The sequence below is a fragment of the Siphateles boraxobius genome, unplaced genomic scaffold (assembly GCF_051911475.1).
Source record: "Siphateles boraxobius isolate OS27281-9 unplaced genomic scaffold, OSU_SipBor_1 68, whole genome shotgun sequence".
Lineage (NCBI taxonomy): Eukaryota > Metazoa > Chordata > Actinopteri > Cypriniformes > Leuciscidae > Siphateles > Siphateles boraxobius.
This window is the reverse complement of record NW_027509195.1, coordinates 6,723,760-6,745,429: the sequence shown is the minus strand read 5'-3', so window position 1 is coordinate 6,745,429 and position 21,670 is coordinate 6,723,760. Positions and strand designations below refer to the sequence as shown.

The window sequence follows — 21,670 nt, the reverse complement described above, 5'->3', positions numbered from 1 at the left end:
ACTGTCACCTATGATCAATTGAATGCATCCTTGTATTAGGCCCATGACACACTGGCTGCGTGGCTTGAGCGTGACGTTTCTGTTGCATGTCAGCTGCGTGGCGGCTGCGTCGTGTTTTCTGTGTCTTTGCACACCAGAAACGTGTCTGACGCGGCGCTGCTGACACGGATCACCCTTGTTCGACATATGGGAGAGAGTTGTGGAAGCCCTATACTTCGTGTTAAGCATACATATAAAGCCTACTGATAAAGACACTGTCAGCATTATTGACAGCAAAATAGACTACAGAATATTTCGTTCTGTATTGAGAGGTGCAATATTTGAAATAGAGCCCGACCGATATGGATTTTTGGGGGCCGATGCCGATACCGATAAAAAAAAAGCCTGATACCGATATATCGGCCGGTATTATTTATGTGTACAGTAGCAATAATATTTATGTGTATTATAGTACAATACCAGTCAAAAGTTTGGACACACTTTCCTATTGGTGTGTACAAACGTTTGATGTGTACTGTATATAGAATACACAGTATTTAAACAGAATAAATATATAAACGTTTTGCAATGATCACTCAAATGTGGTGATCAAACACTTGTGTGACAAAGATATGTAATGGAGGCAGGGGGAATGATAGAATGAGAATGATACATTTGAGCTGTAACCAAACTAGTTTGCATTGCATGTTATATTATATTATATTCTAAATACTGTTGCATAATCTTCACTAACGACTTTGTCTTTTAATTTAGTCACGTTATATAAAACAACTTGTATCAATAAATATATCAAAAGTGTCACTGACATTATCTTCTATTTTTAGTCTTAATTATCTCAACCAGTGGAGGAAGAACTCAGATCTTTTTACTAAAGTAAAATGTATAATATCATAATGAAAACGTTTTTAATTACATAATGTACAGACTTTTATACTATTTTAAATAAGTAGTAAGCAAAATGTACTAAACGTGGAACTAGGCTACTCTTAATGTAAAATGGCCCTATATAAAGTGTTATAATTATATAAATTATTTGAATATTGCTTGATGTCACACCGGACGCGGCCGTTATTGCTCGCGTGAGTCGCAACAGCTGTTTACCCGAGACGCAGAAAAGCACCCGTTACAGAGCAGAATGGGCCATCCGTTTACTGTCGGAGATTTATTGCTCGCGCCACGCATTTTAATCAATGTTTAATCAATCAATTGCCTGGATTTAATAAATAAGAAGTAGGCTAAATATAGCAGACAATATAATCAGGACTTCTCAGCTGCGCGCTTGCAATAGTCACAAGCTCACACAATACGTGACAGAGGCTGGCAGCAGAGAAATCAATTCAGTGAATTACACAGCGCAAATCAAAAGTTATAGTCTACTACCCACTGGATGAAGAAGGGTTGGCCCTCAACAGAACATATAATATTCATTTTATTTAATTTTTCGTGTTTGCATTTATGAGGAAAAAACGGACGTGACAAGCTCCGAAAGCGGCACTAAAGTGCTTTAAAACTTTCACATAGACCTCGAACAGAAAGCACAGAGCCTTTCATTAAAGTCAATTTCGTTTTGTATTCATTATATCTTTATTTTAATCAATGTTTCATCAACCAAATGCCTGGATTTAATAAATAAGAATTAAATATAACAGACAATATATAATCTCGAAACAGAGGCGCCGGCGAGTGAACTGCAACTCGTCTCATAAATGAACCGAAACTCAGCGTATAGACCTGAGAAATATATCTATTGAAATGTCTACTTTTAAACAGAACAAACCAAAACGAAAGACAAACTGCTCTCTGCTTATGTAATCCTTCTGAAATGTACATTTCTCTCTGGCGCGTTCAAAGATCGCGAGTCGGCAAACCTCAACTTCATCTTTGCAGCCCACAATGACTGAAAACACTTGTTATTAATAAACAATTAAAATGTCTCCTTGCTATATTTGATGTATTCATATCATTGCTTTTGCCAGTTCATTGTGACAGCTTTTAGGTGCTTTATTGGCAGCGCCACCCTTACATGAATCACCGCACGCCGCATTTTTTTTTTTTATATTCATTTATCGGCCATTATAAATGCCGATACCGATAGTTATGAAAATGCCTAATATCGGCCGATAATATCGGCTCGCCCATATATCAGTCGGGCTCTAATTTGAAAATTGATAATTAGGCCTATTTATTTATTTTTAAATTAGGCCTATATTTATATCTGAATTTGTCAAAACCTAGACTTTCAACCATCAAAATGTAATTTATTAATATGTATTCGTGTCCAAAATAAAATATAAACATCTTTTCCTATTCTATTTTGCCTGGAAACGCTTCCAAAATGCTTGCGTGTCGGCGTCGGTTCTAAATGGGCGTCGGTTCTATTTCTAGCATTCACGCGTTTTCCGCGCGATTCAAGCCGCGCCTGAGACGCACGTCACGCAGGCAGTCTGCAAGCTCTAACCTGTTAACATGGGAGCCGAAATAAAAACGGACACGCCACGCAGCTGAGACGCTTACGCCACACAGCCACTGTGTCATGGGCCTTAGGGATGCTAAAGATTAATCAACGATCAATAATTTAATTAGATAATAATTTAATCGATAAAACTTACCGATCGTCCATTAAGCAAGGTCACTGCTAATCCGCGAAACACATTAAACAACTGAAGCAAGTGCACCGGAGTTGTGTTTGGGACCATTTTACGTTAAAAGTAATAAAATAATAACTATGATTGGGACTGTCATGCTACATAACATTATAATGAGAACACTATTTTAATAAATTGTTTCCTCTTGGTTAGTTGCTGTTTCAGTGCGTTGCTCCAGGAAGGGTCCACAATACGAGTTACCCATTCTGACAAGCTCTCATCTAAGGCAGCATTGGTGAAACGTTGGAGGATATTAGTCATTATATTTGATTATTAAATAAGTAATTTAATTAAATGATCAATCACATTGATTCATTTTACAATCCTTCTAGCCCTTCATTTAGACTAAAACACTTCTCATTTATTTGATGAGGAACATGGCGTTTTGAGCAGCACAGTGTTTCCTTTAGGATTTTTTTTAGCAGTGGGGGCAGGTCTGTCTGAACAACCCCCACCCCCGCCCAACCCCACCCGCCACCGCCCTCACCCTCCCCGGGAAAAGTTTTACATATGAAACTGGACTGACACTTTGCTGCAACACAAATAAACATATTTATTACTTAAATATATTTGAGGCACTTAACATCTACAAATCATTCATAATGAAACAAATTCATTTGTGGCACTTAACATCTACAAATCATTTAATAATGAAACATTCATTTGTGTGCCTTGCTGTGCACACATTTAATTTTTCTTGGCTTTTGGAAAAATAAGTCCAAGGCTCGGTCATAGGGGAATTCAGAAAGAGGTGGCCCATTGATGCTGAGTAGCATACATGCTGCTAGATGGTCCCCCTGCAGCCTGTTCCTTAAGTCTGTTTTCACCTATAAAGGATTTTTTTTAAATTGAGTGATGTGAGGGATAGTGATAGCCAAACAATCTTTCATTTCACAAAACACTGAAATGTCTTACCCTATTCATCGTGGAGAAATCTCTCTCACAGTTGACACTTGAGATTGGCACTGTGAGGGCAATGGCTGCCAGCTTACTGAGGGAGGGGTAGATTTGACACCACTCATCGTGCTGGGATGCTAGTTTGCTCATTATGGTAAGCTGGTCCATATCCTGAAACATTACAACGCAGACAGTAGGCGATTAAGCTAGGTTCCTCAGTCATGTTTCTGAAGAACTTAAATTGTGTCTAATTTACCTTGAATGCAAGCATATGCTGCTTAAAAGATGACCATTCTTGCAGTGCATGACTGTCCGGTTGCTGCAGGAATTTGGTGGACAGGGTCTTGATGCTTTCAAAGTTGATGGAATCGTCCTCCTTGACTGCTTGGGGCCCCAACACGTGAAAGGCTCCCATGATATTAAGGTTTTGGAACCTTCTGTCAAGGCTGTCCTGGAGGCCATCAAGATACGGTTCCATTACCTAAACAGGGCACAAAGAAAATGATTAAGTTTTATTGATTGACTCCCTGTGGAAAAAACATTTCTATCAAACTAAGACTGGGCTCTATCATTTTATTATATATTTCTTAGACGGATACTACTTAGCAGCCAATCAAAACAAATGTACCTGTGTCCTGTACCGGGACCAAAGAACCTCTCTTGTGGGCTTTACCTGGCCTCTACCTCTCCTCTCCCTTTCCTCCTCGTCGACGATGTTAAATGCACCCAATCCTGCAGGGTTGTCAAGGTCACTATGCAGTTGGGCCAAGAATGAGCCAGGGGGCTGTGTATCACCTGCATCTTTGATGTTCTTCAGGCATGCCATAGTCACTGGAACCTGATAAAGGCAGTTGCACAATCATCATCAGTTTTTTTTTTAAATGTAATGTGCATTGATTGAACAGCCTAGAATTTAGTTGTACTGCTTTACAGTTATGAGATGCATGTTAAAAGTACCTGCTCTTTGATGGCCAGGAAGTTGACCTTCTCTCTCTGGAAAATCCTAGAAAGCCGGGCTAAGTGTGGTAGTACATCTGCCTGTAGGTATACTGAGGCCACAAAACAGTATGTGCAGCAAAAACCATAAAGGCCCTTGGCTACTGGGCACTTATGGACTTCAGTCTCCTCTGCCAAGGCAGTCATGACAGCACTGAGGTTCTTTTGCAATGTAAGAATTGCCAGGTGCTGTGATAGCCAGCGTGTATCCTTTACTTTAGGGCTGCAACTAACGATTATTTTGATAATCGATTAATCTGACGATTATTTTTTCGATTAATCGATTAATCGGATAGAAATTAAATTAGATTTTTTTTTATAACTAAATAAAACCGTAAATCAGGGTATTTATGTGTAAAAGTGTACTTTAAAAAGTGCAAAAGCCACACATTGAGTTTTACTAATATCAATATTTGCATTGTTTTTAATGATAATTGCTGATGGCAAGTTGACAAACATGATTATTGTTAAAAAAATGATATCCAACATATTATGTTTTAACAAAATTTTTGGTAAAACAAATTTACACAGACATGTTGTTCAGATGTGAATATCTGAACTAAAAACAAACTAAAAACATCTAAAATATATAATTCATTTAATTTTTATTTAAAATTAATTATATATAAGGAATATAAGGATAAAGAATATAATATATATTATATATATAATATATAAAAGAATATAATATAAGGATAAATTGATTAAATAAATATAGAAAGACTGAAAACAATTGTTTGAATGTAGAGCCGCAGTAGATCGCGTTTGAAAAACAATTAAAACTTAGTAGACAAATGCTATAAAAAGAGAACGGAATGGAGGTAACGTTACCCAGCAAGCTAACAGGCTTGAGTAAAGGACAGGAGAAATTATGCATTAGTGCACAAGCATTCGCTGAAAACCACTGAGTACAGTGCCTAAAAAACAATATTTTACTGCTGCTGTTATTAACTGCCTTTGTATTTAATGCTTCACTTTGTAAACACCGTTTTAATTTAACCTATTTCTGCGGTAGCGCTATTTTAATCCATCACTTACGTTGCGAGCGAACTGATTGCACAACCTGATGCTCGAGACAAAATACAGACATCCCGGAAGTCCCGGGAGTCTCCCGCATATTGATTGCGGCTCCCTGATGCCCGCGAATTAGTTCAAACTCCCGAAATCTAGAGCGCGCAAGCAAGAGCGCGCGCGCTACACGGTTTGGAGCAGTCTCTTCTGTCTCGCATAGACAGAAGAGACTGCTCCAAACCGTGTAGCGCGCGCGCTCGGCAGAGCGCCTGAGGGAGAGAGACCTTGCGTGTGTGTGCGTACCAGTAAACGCTCCCCGTGACGTAAGCAGACCAACTAATCGATAATGACATTCGTTGACAACGATTTTCATAATCGATTATAATCGATTTTATCGATTAGTTGTTGCAGCCCTACTTTACTTCCTGAAAAATATTTTAGTAGTGGTGTAAAAGATGAATTATAGCACCCATTGCACCTGGAGTACACAATTATGACCAGAATTGTTGTTAAAAGCAGAAAGTATTTTCTCTCACCTTTACTTTTAAGTTATCAAGGCCTAAAGACTGTGATGCAGCTTTTAGAACAGCTGTTCTGTTAGCACTGTTCTGAAAGTACTGATGGAGCTGCTGTAAATGGTCCCTAAAGTTAGACATGTAGGGAACCTCTGATGAGGCATCCCTGCATGCCAAGGCGAGGCGATGGGCAGCACAAGCAACTGGCATCAACCAGGGGAAGTCATCCTGGAGCTGCTTTGCTACACCATTCAACTTTCCTGTTACAAGAAAAGAGAGAGAAAAAAACAACAAAGGCATGCAATAACCAATTCATATTCAAGCCAACTAAAAACAAATTCATGCAACTTAAATGACTCTTTGTTAACTTTTACCAGTCATTACAGCAGCTCCATCTGTTCCTAGCCCATAGAGCTTATTAGTTGGCACGTTCTTTTTGTGCAGCACTTCCTTTATTGCTGCCACAATGGTTACAGCCTTCCCATCACTTACATTAACCAGGTCCAGGAACTGGCTGAAGAGCTGCCCTTCATTGTCCATATATCTGAAAAATAAACATACATAAATACATCACAAACATATATGGTTTACTCCAGTCCAGTGGTTACTTATTGTAATCTCAATTGACTAATACCGAATGTGCAGATCCAGTTGCCTTTTAACAGACACATCTGTGCTCTCGTCTACCTCCAACCCAATAGCCACAGAGGACTGAATCGCTTTCAGAATTGGTTCTTCAACCACTCTGGCCAGTATTTCCAGCATCTCATCAATAATGACGTGAGACCGGTAGTTGGTCTTTTTTCCAATCTAAAAGTAAATTAGATTATACATGAAATATTATGAGTTTTTAAGATAGCTTATTTGTAGATGTGAAATGTAAATATGAACATAAGACAGTATTGTGATAATTATTCACCTTTAGCTTTTCAAAATAGTTACACCCCAGCAACTCCGCAAGATCCAGCAGAGCTGGATAGTTTGTGTGGTGTGCTTGTTCTCTCTTAGTTAGGTGATATAGGCATTTGAATCCTCCAATAACTGCCTCATGTTCAAGTATTATGATGGGGTCTAAGGCAACTTGAACTGAAGAACCTATGCATAGCAGGTACAATATCTGTTATACTTATCATTGATGGATGTTGCAACAAAAACCGACATAATTTAATTGAATAAAATTATTAAAATTACCTTGTGCTAACAAGGCATGTGATTTTACACATTGCTTGTGGTGCTCCGTTGCCATATGTCTATCTAAGTAGTCAACTCTGTAGATTTTGCAACCTACTTCTATAAATGGCCGTTTGGAAACACCTTGCTTGGGGGCCTGCTTATGCTGCCGACATATGCGGCAAAACATTCCTGTAAAAAAAGAAAAAAAAGAGGTATTTTTTATTATCTTTGTTTTGGTATTATTTTTAAAACACTAGACTGAAAATCACAGAAATGCCTGATATGGTGTACTGCTGAGTACTTGCCATGATCTGTGTGGTAGAGCCATGGGTGGAACCTTGGTTTGTCTACCCATGCAGGATCCCAGCCTGAGACCCTGTGCTTAGTTTTCTTTATATTGCTGCCATCTTCTCCTCCACTCTCCTCTCTTTCTGCCCTCTCTCCTGTCACACTGTGCTCTTCTGCTTCACTCTGCACTTGCACTTCACTCTGGTTTCCTCCTCTATCCACCACCTGCACTTCTCCTGTCTAATATTTCATCAGGCAAACTGGTAAACTGGTATTATGACTACTGTTGGGCCGGGGCTAGTAATTTAGCATGCTAATTCAGGTTGATATCTCTGCAGCATTATAACTTGTCATTTTTTTAATGACATCATCGCCCTTATTTCTTCTCATTCTTTTGATACGTGTGGCTAATTTTATGGATATTTTTACCTCAATTCTTACACATGGCACTTTTAAACACCTTGTTGGTAATGTGAACTTAGCATACCTGGTCTTCATCATCAGGCGTCTTCCTTTTCATTGAGAAATATTTTAACAAACTCATCTGAAAAATAAGTAAATGAATAATAACGTTATCATTCGGAAACAAAGTTTTTATATATTATAGCAAATAATAATAATAAACCCACTATTAATCACATGATTATCTTAATGCAGTGTAACTACTTCAGCATGTAAATTATGCACCTAAAATACAAACGTGAGGAAGGGCTTTCAGCAATCGCTTAGCCCTGCGACGCTATTATATCAATCAACAGCCACGTGCAATTTAGCTAGCAGGTGAAGAATACAAACAACGAAAATCACCAGTTAACTTAATTTATATTAGCAAGAACTATAGACTAATATAATATCAGGCTTAAATTAACTGACAACATAAGTTATATCACTTACCGTTCTCAAGGACGCACACACCGACGCTCGCGATGTTAAGCGCGCGTCTCCGCTCGCGGTGTGAAGCGCGCGTCTCCGACATGCTGATAGACGGCTTTTTGATTTGAACACCAGTAAAAGACATTGTTTGATAGCATTTTGATTGTTTGCCTCGTGAATATATAACAGCTTTTGTACTGAACGGCCCTATTCTGATACCGTGGCGGCAGAAATTTAGCCGTGGCGGGCCGCTACTACCAAATCAACATAGAGGAAACACTGCAGCATTTGCACAGCCTGTCATGCTGTTGGCCATATGCCACTGCAGTAGACTCATATTGCAATAATAAGGCTAACGTAAATTAAAGAACACAGATGCAACCAGATCATTTTCATAACAAAAAGTCCGTTTTGAGCGGTGAGGAGAGTCTATCTTAAATGCTTCTGATTGGTCGTTGCGTTCAAGAAACAACACATGTCTGTGATTGGCTAAATCGCTCAACGCTGCAAACATGTTATAAATAGAAACTCTGGCCTGTAAATCGTTTCTATTTTGTTTTAGTTGTTCTTGTTGCTTTTCTGCAACAGATGAAAAAAATGTATTAGTTTTTATATGTTTTATTCATAGATATTTCTAGTTTGCGGGAGTCCCGCGAATCGTTTTATTCTCCCGCACACACAGAGTGAGTGCATTACCGCCCCCGCTCGCACTCGGCCATCAAATCTAGTCCCGCGCCGCACTCTATTGCGTTGGGAGTGCACGTCTATAGATCAAGAGCCCGGCCCGAGGATAGTGACGGGAAAGATCGGCCAAGTTCGGGCTCGGGCATTGAATCCAAGTTAGAGGACTCACAGCCTTTCATCACGTGTGTTTTTTCCCCGCGCCGTGATAAGTGAGTTCATGAACGATCCGTTCATTGCCTCTGTCACGCGACAAATGAACAAAAGACTCGGAAGGGCAAGTAATTATTAATGTTCCCTGTAAATTACTTTTGACTACATTATAATGATTTCTAAATTCAGAATATGATCAAGATTGCGTTGGTGGATGTGTTCGGGGAATTTGCCTGTTAAAAGTATAACATTTAAAGCCCCTGAAATGACTTGAAAAAAGATAAGTTAATTTTGATGAACGAGATTGAACAATAGAGTCAGTAAAAGGATCCGAACTTTCCATCACGGGCACGACATGGGGGCGTGGCAGTATCGACGATTCCATTTTTTATTTCGATTTTTGAGTTTGTGAATTAATTTCGATCGATTTCGATTTAAAATCGAAATCGTGACACCCTTATTCATTGATAATCCTAATTGGTGATGTGTTGGGGTGACAGTGATGTTTGGACCTACCCTCCATTAGTATCTAATTTACATTTACGCATTTTGCAGAAGCTTTTATCCAAAGCGACTTACATTGCATTTCAAGGTACACATTTTACATTCTTATCAGTTCTTGCTTTCCCTGGGATTTCATTCATTTTATGAATAAGAACAGAAAATATTTGTACCATCACACACCCATTCAGCTGTGCAAGGTAACATGGGATGCAGTTCTGTTGATTGTGAGATGTCCAAATGTTGTGTTTGCACTCTGTGATCTGTGAAGATTATAAAACACCATTTTTTCAGGCTGCCGTGAATGGCAACACATCTGTGGGGGAGGGATTGTCAGAGAATGACAGCGGTCTGGAGATTACCAATGAGAACAGCCCACTGACTGCGGCAAAGCCACCTTCACCTTTCTGCCCCAAACAGAACGGAGGCGCAGCCTCACCCGCAGGTACACAGACCCATGTTCTGGGTTCAGCATCTGGGACATTCTGCCAATTACTTCAGAAAGTAACTTAAAACATCATGTTTACAGTAATGCAATTACAATGCAAGTCTATAAGGCAAGACATTTTGGAGCGTTTAATAGCAGATAAGTGAATTAAACATTATTGAATTGTCATTTCATCAGTAAGACTACTGATACGGATGTATTTCCTGAGAAATATAAATCTTTTTTTACATGTAAATACCAGGTATCCTTGTGCGTATAATGTGAAAGTTACCATGTTTAGCGACATTAGATAATTATGACAGGAATTTAAATATTCGATATAACTTTATTAAGCAATTCTATCACGCTAGTCTCAAACATGTATGTTTAAGTCTTGTGGCTATACTTTTGGAACAGTGTGTTCTAATGTTTATTTTGGTGCAGAGCCTTTTTTGCTTGTTTTTACAAAATGGATTTCAATGGTAATCAACAATGTTACAGAGAGTGTAGGAAATTAGCTTTATTATCTCCTCCATTGTCAAATGTAATATTACTATTAGAAATGCTCAGAGGTGTAAAGTCCAGGTTCAGAAAGTAAAACTCCTCCTCAGTATTTTGTTCCAGTCACCTGGATTTGCTAATTAGCACAGTTTTTCAGCTTGGAGATAGAACTAATTAGTGAAATCAGCTGGCTGAGTTCATGGTTGGAATAAACATATGGCAGGACTTTTACTTTCTGACCCCTGGACTTTACACCTATGGAAATGCTAATTGTTATTATTCAGTACATTTGAATACATTAAATGATCACTCATGTGTCTAAAACGCATAACCAGGTAGGCCTAGGAGAAAATAATATCCAGTATATAGAAACTAAAGTGTCTGAATTTTCTTTACTTTGTCATGAACTTTCTTAATCTTTCAGACGAGAGTGTGAACAGAATCAGAAGAAAGAGATCTCGTAAGCACTCCGACACAGAGGAAGACAGTGCCTGGGATTCCTCCTACAGTGAGGTGAGAATTTACTTACACATCTGATCTTATTGCACACTGACAGCACACTTCAATAAGACACATCTATTCCAAAGTCCATTTCCTGATTTCCTGCTGTTCCCGGAGACATGGCTGATATATTTCCTGGACTATGCTTTAGTCCAGGAAATATATATCTACCCATCCATCTTCCTAGCGTTATTCCCGCTCTTTTGCAGGGTCCACTTCACACACACACACACAACAATTTGTCATATTATCCAATCCACCTTACCTGCATGTCTTTGGACGGTGGGGGAAAACCGGAGCACCCGGAGGAAACCCACGCTTACAAGAAAGGACTCCTGGACCTTCTTGCTAAATCAATATATCGTTGAATAACTAAGATGACTAAACACTCAAAATGTGGTGGTATAATCATATTTGCATAGATTCACCTCTGCTGTGATGGACTATTTGTCACACTACTGCAAGGATGAAGACACAGAGAATGGCATTCACAGGTTTTATTTTAGACACTGTATGCAACTCCTGAATACAGGAATGAGCTTCGAGATCCACACAGGGGAACACAGGGAGAAGACTTGAACTTGATGCCGTCTTGTAGATACTGGAGATAGCTGACCACTGAAATCCGGATAGAGATCCGAGAATTCCACTGAAGAACACAGAGAGGCGGTTTGGAGAATCCCGGGGAACCACCGCACACAGAGGCTGCTTGGAATATACACACACAGAGAGAGGTTAGTGTAGAAGGACAATACTTGCGTAGATATACTGAGTATTCTGGAACCAGACCGAAGGGTTAGCGTCAAAAGACGAGACCTGACAGTGAGCTGTAGACTGACTGGGGTTTATATGCAGAGCTGGCGTGGTGAGTTTAGTGATGAAGGTGCAGGTGAGGTAAATCAGAATTCCGGTGATTGCGATCGGGACCAGGTGTGTTGGGTTGAAGCTGGCTGGGGTGTATCGTTGGGTCAATCCGTGCCAGTACCCCCCCCCCCCCCCCCTCCACGGCCAGCTCCTGAGGGCCGTAGACCCCGACGACGAGGGCGACCTCGTGGACGGGGGCTGGACGATCTGGGTGGTCATGGTGGAAGTCCTGGAGTAGCATGGGGTCCAAGATGTCGTCCCGATTGACCCAACAGTGTTCCTCGGGTGCAAACCCCTCCCAGTCCACGAGGTACTGCAGCTGGCCCCCCCGTCGTCGGGAATCCAAATGGTGCGGACCTGATATACGGCTTCGTCTGTGGGGTACACTGGAGGAGGAGGGGGCACTTAGCCAGCTTCAGCTTCTGTGGAAGGGGAAGAGAGAGGTGCAGTGTAAGGTTTTAACAAGGAAACATGGAAGGTGGGTACCAGGTACTGGTCCCAGCGGTCCTGTGCATCATGGCAATAGGTTCTCAGGTATCTCCCGATCTCCTGGATCTTACGCTCCGCTTGGCCATTGGATTGAGGGTGGTACCCCGACGTCAAGCTGACCGATACTCCTAGAAGCTTGAAGAACGATTTCCAGACTCTTGATATGAACTGTGGTCCCCGATCCGATACTATATCCTCTGGGATTCCGAAGTGGCGGAAAATCTCGGTGAATAACATCTCTGCTGTCTTGAAGGCTGTGGGAAGTCCAGAGAGGGATATCAATTTACAGGACTTGGAAAATCTGTCAACGACCACTAGAATGCAGGTCTTGGTGTTGAATGATGGTAGATCGGTAACAAAATCCACAGCGAGATGGGACCAAGGTCTGTTCGGAATTAGTAGAGGCATTAGCTTCCCTTCTGGGAGACGTCGAGGTACCTTGGCCATAGCGCAAGCGGTGCACCCCTGCACGTATCGGGAGGTATCCTGGGCCATGCCGGGCCACCAGTAGCGCTGTTGGAGAAATGAGAGGGTTTGTTGGCTGCCTGGGTGTCCAGAGCCCGGAGAAGTGTGTACAGAGTCCATGAGGTGAAGGCGGAAGTTGGTAGGTACGAAAATCTTCCCCTCAGGACCCCCCGGTGGAGCAGGTTCGGCAAGGGTGGCGTCGGCAATGAGTTCGTCGATGTTTCACGGGATGGGACTGACAAACATGGCTGGAGGAAGTATGGTTTCGTTGACTTCAGTGGAGGTTTCGGATTGATAGAGGCGTGATAGAGCGTCTGCTTTGAGATTCTTGGAACCCGGGCGGTAGGTAACTGTGAAATTAAAGCGTGTGAAAAAGAGAGCCCACCGAGCCTGGCGAGGATTTAATCTTTTGGCCTCCCGGAGATACTCAAGGTTACGGTGGTCTGTAATTACTTGAAATGGGTGGTTGGCTCCCTCCAACCAGTGTCTCCACTCCTCTAAAGCTAATTTAATGGCCAAGAGTTCTTGATTTCCGACATCATAATTCTGCTCCGCCGGGGACATCTTGCGTGAAAAGAAGGCGCATGGATGGAGTCGTGGAGGGGCCCCCTGCCGCTGTGAAAGAACAGCTCCAACTCCGTTGGTGGACGCATCCACTTCTACTATGAACGGGAGATCAGGATTGGGATGACACAGCGTAGGAGCAGAACAGAAGGCTTTCTTCAAATCCTCAAAGGCCTCGGGAGCTGCAGCAGACCAGGTTAACCGTGTGGTACCCTTCTTCACCATGGAAGTTACTGGAGCGCAGATCTTAATGTAATAGCGGATGAACCGGCGATAAAAATTGGCAAAGCCAAGAAAACGTTGCAGCTCCTTCAGGGTCTGGGGTTTAGGCCAGTTGATCACCGCTTCTACCTTATTTAGATCCATAGAAATGCCGTCTGGCTGAATCACGTACCCCAGGAAGTGCATGGATTCTTGATGGAACTCGCATTTTTCTAACTTCAGGTACAGTTGGTACTCACAGAGGCGTTTAAGGACTTGCTTCACCTGTAGTACATGTTCATCGAGGTTGGAGGAGTAGATTAGGATGTCATCAATGTAGATGACCACAAACCGATGAAGCATATCTCGGAATATCTCGTTCATGAAGCCCTGGAAGGCCGCTGGACTATTCGACAGCCCGAACGGCATGACCCGATATTCATAGTGCCCAGCAGGAGTGACAAAGGCAGTCTTCCCCTCATCGCCTTCACGTACACGAAACAGGTTGTAAGCACTTCTCAAATCTAGTTTGGTGAAGACCCAAGCTGAACGTAGCTGTTCAAGAACCGAAGGTACCAAGGGCAATGGATATCTGTACTTGACGGTAGAAGCATTAAGGATGCGGTAATCAATGCATGGACGAAGTCCTCCGTGCTTTTTTCCGACGAAGAAGAAGCTTGAGGCGGCAGGGGACGTAGAAGGTCGAATGTATCCTTGGCGTAAGGCTTCCTCCACATACTCCTCCATGGCCTTCTGCTCCGGGATGGACAACGGGTAGATCTTCCCATGCGGTAGAGTGGCCCCAGGCAGCAGGTCAATAGCACAGTCCTATGGCCGGTGAGGTGGTAGAGTGTTGGCGAGTTGTTTACTAAACACGTCCTGGAATGCCCGGTATTCCGGAGGGATCTGGTGAGAAGACTCTGTGACTGGACTTTCGACGGAGGTTGAACCCAGGACTGCAGAGACAGCGGATATGGCGCCTGAGGATTGTTTCTTGACCGGACATAGACAATGCATTTTACAGTGATCACTCCAACGACGTACTTCTCCAGAAGTCCAGCAGATGTCAGGCGAGTGCCGATTAAGCCACGGGCGTCACAGGACTATATCTGCTGTGGAGCCCTCCAGTACCAGTAAAGAGCATCTTTTTTGGTGTAGACAACCCATGGAAAGGTGTAATTCGGGACTGCAGTGCTGAATACTTCTTTTACAAAGGGGTTTTCCCAGGATGGAGTGTAAACTCAGTGGTTGATTTAAACGTCGACGGGGGGTTTGCAAACGGTTGAGTAGTGAAGCTGAAATTAAGTTCCCCGCCGCGCCGGAGTCAATCAGTGCTTTCGCTGGAATATAGTGTTTCAGATATGTTATTAAGACCGGAGTTTGTTTTAGGTTTAACACTGGAAATGGTATATCTACAGTACTCACCGCCGAACGGCTGGGACGGACGGGACATTCGACACGATAGTGTCCAGAAGCACCACAGTAGAGACATAGGTTATTAGTTCGACGTCGGTTACGTTCAGATGCAGTTGAACGTCCTGTATCGACTTCCATTGGCTCAGGTACTGGAGGGCTTATGGACGAAGAGATGTGAGGATGTGTAGGGGAATTAAACAAGCATACAGTGCGATGTTGGGCTATGAGGATCGAGCATTGGATGAGTTTTTCAATCCCAATGGCGTTATCATAGATGACCAATTGTAGCCCGACATCTGGGTTGAGTCCTTGACGATAAGCGGTCATCAAAGCGATTCGTTCCATCCGCTGCTTGCCGCGATCGTCCGAAATTTCAAAGTGTAATCTGAAACAGAGGAGGCGCCTTGTCGTAGGCGAAACAGCTGATCATGAACAGAGATGGCACTAGAAGTTTGAGCGAATACAGTGTGAAAATGTTCAAAGAATCCATTTAAAGACTGTAATGCGGGTGCATTGGATTCCCAGAGAGCTTGAGCCCAGTTTAATGCACGACCCGAGAGCAGAGAAATTATAAAAGCAATTTTGGCTCTTTCAGAAATAAACTGCACCGCGTTTACCTCCAAGTAGAGTTTGCATTGAAGAAGAAATCCATTGCACTCCTCCTCGCCTGAATATGAAGCTGGTTTGGCCATGGGACTTAATGAGGCAGGTCGGTAGTTCTGAAGAGCGTGACGGAATTCAGTGAGGATTTCTTGAAGTGATTGCTGCGGAGCGACGGCGGCATTAACAGCAGCATCTATCAGCAGCTGGGGTGCGGCGGCAGCGTGTGCGGAGGCGCCCCGAGGGGCTTCGATGGATGCAGCGGGGATCTCAGAAGCTGAGGAAGCTTGCATGGTGTGTGGTCAGGTCTTCTGTCACACTACTGCAAGGATGAAGACACAGAGAATGGCGTTAACAGGTTTTATTTTAGACACTGTATGCAACTCCTGAATACAGGAATGAGCTTCGAGATCCACACAGGGGAACACAGGGAGAAGACTTGAACTTGATGCTGTCTTGTAGATAATGGAGATAGCTGACCACTGAAATCCGGATAGAGATCCGAGAATTCCACTGAAGAACACAGAGAGGCGGTTTGGAGAATCCACCACACACAGAGGCTGCTTGGAATATACACACACACAGAGAGGTTAGTGTAGAAGGACAATACTTGCGTAGATATACTGAGTATTCTGGAACCAGACCGAGGGGTTAGGAACCGGAGAGTCACTGGCGTCAAAAGACGAGACCTGACAGTGAGCTGTAGACTGACTGGGGTTTATATGCAGAGCTGGCGTGGTGAGTGATGAAGGTGCAGGTGAGGTAAATCAGAATTCCGGTGATTGCGATCGGAACCAGGTGTGTTGGGTTGAAGCTGGCTGGGGTGTGTCTTTGGGTGAATCCGTGACACTATTTACATTAATAAATGCGTTTATGTTGATAAAAATAACACATGAAACACAAGAACTTACCAATAGGTTCCGTAATTTTAGAGAGCAGGTGCATCATGGAGGCTGTCCGAACAGATGCAGGAAAACACAGACATACAGAGTTGGGTATCACTTCCATGGAACTTCTATGGATTATCCACGTGAGATTTTGTTGTTGTGATACATATCTGTACCCACAACACATTTCACCCTTTAAGATGTTAAGGGCTATTCAGTCTACTATAAAGACTCCTTAAAATCAGATAAATGATGATAAACAGATATGGCTATTATTTGTCACTTCCTGTCTTTTATGTTGTGTTTTGTGCTTATCTGCGATTTTCCTCTATACTGATTCAGCTTGTGCATCCAGTGCAAAGAGGAAACAAAGCAAAACATTGAAGATATAGTTCAGATTATGGGAATTTATATAGTTTACAGACTGAGCAGGTGCTGTTGTGTGCATAACCTTGCCTTACCAACCTATTATCAAAATGATCAAATACAGTGTATGGAATTATATTGTGTCTAAAGTATTGATACATGCTAGTAAAATATTTGAATGCAACTTTGGTCTTCTCCCATCCTGTAAATACTTGACTATTCCTGTCTTTAAGTGTAAATAAGCAGCAAACAAAATATACATTTAGAGGGAATGAAAGTAAATAATCATTAAAAATAATCATATTCATTTAGTTTCAGCAATGTAATAACATAATCTAATATCTGCCATTAGCCACCCTGCACTCTAGATTTTACTGGCCATTGAAAAACCCATAAAAGTTGACCGCTAATCTTTATTTTATAAAATGTACCTATAAATATGGTACAGTACTAGCACATATGGATCAGATTATTGTTACAGGATTATGGTTTCAGGAAAAGGCTGACATTGGGTCTGGTTGTGAGACGGGTCTGCGGCAAAGGCCTCGTCCCAGGACTATATTCCAGGCAGGACTGACAGCTCACAGTAAACCCTGCAACAGAGAGAGGGGACATAGTAAACAGGATCACAGCAGCATGGTAATGCTCACATTCACACACACAAAGCTTCTGTATGCTTTAAGTGAATTTTTGTCTGTCAGACACTGAAATCCAGGCTGACGAACAGAGATCACCCTTGCGGCAGATTAAAGCAGTCATTCCACTGTCAGCTCCTCACTCTTACCTCAACACCTTTAAGTCGAGCTGTCTATCACTGTGTATCTATGCTGTCACACATTTGAAGTTGCCTGTACCCAGCCAATAAAAACAGTGATCATGATCCCCCGCTTTTTTTTCCTGATAAGTCTTTTTTTCGTGGTTGTTTTTTCTGTGTTGTGGCGGGGTGAGCAAAGAGTGATAAAGTGCAGTAAAATAACATTAATTAAATCTCAGACCGATTAATTAGCTGTTGTTACTCCACCACCTACATGACGTCATTAATGACTGAATCAGCAAGGTTTGAACGTTGGATGTGCCACAGTTAATACAGTTTTTTAAAACAGTAATGACTACTGTAGCTAGTTAATATCTCCAACAATGTATTTTACTATGATAGTTAAGCAGGGTGTTATGTATTGGTATTGTACAGGAAACACACCCCTGGTTCCTGGTGGCAAAAACAAGTCATGACCAGCCAGAAACCAGCTATCATGTTCCAGAACACGGCTATCCTAAGTGATTATTCCAGATTAAATTCGATTCAGGCAGTATTGACATCACTGTGGCTTGCCGCCAGTTACCGCAGAAAATCATTTCGAATTGCCTCACAGTTTGTAAAAACACACACAAAAACATGTTGACAGAAATGTTGTTGCAATAGAAGTCTGTGAGGGCAGTAGGTTGTACATGTGCCCCTTATTTTCTATTGTACCTATCACTGCAATATGTTTTATTTTTGTTATTTTTTTGTTTTGTTTTTGTTTTGCTTTGACTAAAGGTTGAAATTTTGTGTGTCTGTAGGTTTCTAGTGTTCCTGAGGGTCCCGTACTGGAGCTCATGGAACAGGACTCTAAAGACTCTGCACAGAGCAGCGCCACATCCACCTCGACTACTGACACAGCCAGACAACCTGAGTACAAGGTACCAGGATATCAAACACACACACACACACACACACAAATTCACACGCCAACTATCCTGTCATGTCCCATACCTCTTTATGTTAATGCACAAACAATCCACAAGTAGCAATATTTGTCCACCTGCCTTCGACATGTAACTGTAGCCTCACAGAACGTCTCCGTTTGAATGTGAAGATAACAGCCTTTGTGCTTGTGGTGTATCCCCTCCTTTGCGTGTCACTAAGCTAGGCAGCTGCACGTTTAGAGAGCACTGATGACCAAGACAAAGAGACCATGAAGGTCTTGAATGGGGATTTTGTGGGTTATAGCATCAGCACAGACTCATAAATACTCACTGACACTCGCACAGGTGAGGAAACAACAGCGCTGTTGAAACGGTCCTGACTGATTGAGAGTCGTGCTCAGACAAGCTCAGTGTCGGAGGTTTTGCTTGTGTCTCAGTTCATGCTCAATCCAGCTCTCTGAGTGCAACAGAGCATTTGATTGTCCTTCTTTGTGTAACTGTATCAAAGACATCTGTGCAGTGAGAAGTTTAATTGTCCATCTTATTTAAAAGGATAACTCTTCAAGAAATTGTAATCTACTAGTCGAGGCCTGCATGATTTTTCTTTTTCTCTGGAACACAAAAGAAATTATTTAGCAGAATGTTCAGGCTGGATGGGAACAAAACGGACCAAAAAAACAACATAAAACTTGTACATACTGAAGAAGTAAAATCTTCAGATTTAAAAATGTAAAATAAATTTAAATTGACATTAAAGCCATTATTCACTGAAATCTGTGTCTGGGTACTTTTCAAATCTAATGCAGGTTTCATTGAGTGTGAAAATGTTAATTTATGGTGAACTATGTCTAATTTTCGCATATTTCCTCCTCAGGATAATAAAGGCTTTGGTATTGGAGAGTTAGTCTGGGGCAAGATAAAGGGCTTTTCTTGGTGGCCCGGGATGGTGGTGCCCTGGAGAGCAACAGGGAAGAGGCAGGCGTCCCACGGCATGCGCTGGCTGCAGTGGTTTGGAGATGGAAAATTCTCAGAGGTAACAAACAAAATGAAGGGTTTCAGAATACCAGAACTTCAGTAGTTGATACTAATAGCAGTGAAATTTCTATCTCAATTTCAATAGCACAGCAAAAACTAAAATTATATTAAACATACTCTTTTATTTTAAACGTTAAATATTGATGTAAATATTATCAATATTAAAATAATAGTATAAACTTTGCTTCAAGTTTTTCCAAGCAATTATTCAAGCAAACAGTCAGTAACAAGAACAAAGAAACAACGAAAAAGCAATAGAACAAATAAAAAGAGCTTTTAAGTAACTGACAGAAAAATGTATTCAGAAAAAAATTATCTAAAGAAAAAAAAACTTATAATTGTAAAGTACAAAAAATGCTTAACTCAAAGCATCTTCATTTACAACAGCTATCAAACATAATTTGCACATAATCTGTCATTGATCGGTGTTCAAATTTTTTGGTTAAACATAATAACTTGTTTACCGCATCTTCTACAAAATTCAAAGAAACAAACAGTTGGGAGTTTTTCCAGGAGATTGCCTTAATTTTCATTGCCACTGGCTCGATCTTTCTTAAATAAAGTACTGCTGACCGTGGTGACATCACTTGGATGTCATATTGAATTGGTAATACTGTAACTGTAGAAAAACTGGTATTGTGACTTTTTGATTTGATACTGAAGTACTGGTACCTCTGACATAACTTGACATAACTGACATAACAAAAATTGAATGTCATGAAGTGTGTGAAATGTAATGCATTCAATGCTAGTTAATTGAATGTAATAAATTCATTAATTAAATGCTCTGAAAAATGTGTTACATTATTAAACATTGAAGACTGTGTAAATGTATGTGTGTGCGCGAGAGAGGCCGAGTGAGTCTGCGCGAGCGACAGTGCGCGAAAGAGACCGAGTGAGTCTGCGCGCGAGCGACAGTTTGCGAAAGAGACCAAGTGTGTCTACGCGCGAGCGACAGTGTGCGAAAGAGACCAAGTGTGTCTACGCGCGAGCGACAGTGTGCGATAGAGACCGAGTGAGTCTGCGCGTGAGCGACAGTGCACGAAAGAGACCGAGTGAGTCTGCGCACGAGCGACAGTGTGTGAGAGAGGCCGAGTGAGTCTGCGCGAGCGACAGTGCGCGAAAGAGACCGAGTGAGTCTGCGCGCGAGCGACAGTGTGCGAAAGAGACCGAGTGTGTCTGCGCACGAGCGACAGTGTGCGAGAGAGGCCGAGTGAGTCTGCGCGAGCGACAGTGCGCGAAAGAGACCGAGTGAGTCTGCGCGCGAGCGACAGTGTGCGAAAGAGACCAAGTGTGTCTACGCGCGAGCGACAGTGTGCGATAGAGACCGAGTGAGTCTGCGCGCGAGCGACAGTGCACGAAAGAGACCGAGTGAGTCTGCGCGCGAGCGACAGTGTGCGAAAGAGACCGAGTGTGTCTGCGCACGAGCGACAGTGTGCGAGAGAGGCCGAGTGAGTCTGCGCGAGCGACAGTGCGCGAAAGAGACCGAGTGAGTCTGCGCGCGAGCGACAGTGTGCGAAAGAGACCGAGTGTGTCTGCGCACGAGCGACAGTGTGCGAAAGAGACCGAGTGTGTCTGCGCGCAGGAGAGACTGAGTGTGTCTGAGCATTAGTAAATTAGTACATATATTACATAGTAATGTATAATTACTATATAAGAGGCATGAAAGTTCGATAAATAGAAAACAATATAAATAAAAAAAACATTTAAATTCACAAGTTTGTGTGTGTGTGTGTGTGCATCTATGAGTGTGAGAGTTTGTGAGTGTGTACGAATGTAGTGTAGAGAACAAGCTCTGACGTTCAAACAAATCCTGTTAAGTTTTCTGATTTGTAATTTTCTTTATTTTTATAAATTATTTATTGTTCTGACAGCTTAGGTCCCTTTAAACAAAAATATACATCTTTTTGTGCACTTTATTTTTAAAAAGCCTAT

At 41.9% G+C, this 21,670-nt stretch overlaps 1 protein-coding gene across 2 annotated transcripts in view; it reads left to right on the top strand.

Annotated features, from left to right (window-relative positions):
• Positions 1-21,670, top strand: part of dnmt3bb.1 (DNA (cytosine-5-)-methyltransferase 3 beta, duplicate b.1) — a 73,222-nt gene that overhangs the window by 22,996 nt on the left and 28,556 nt on the right. The window contains exons 3-7 of one of the 2 annotated variants that reach the window (XM_077214217.1): positions 10,028-10,178; positions 11,086-11,174; positions 17,510-17,653; positions 18,575-18,694; positions 19,575-19,733. In XM_077214217.1, the coding sequence (XP_077070332.1) occupies positions 10,028-10,178; positions 11,086-11,174; positions 17,510-17,653; positions 18,575-18,694; positions 19,575-19,733 (663 nt within the window). The remainder of the gene's footprint in view (positions 1-10,027; positions 10,179-11,085; positions 11,175-17,509; positions 17,654-18,574; positions 18,695-19,574; positions 19,734-21,670) is intronic. The other variant, XM_077214219.1, reaches the window with a different exon arrangement.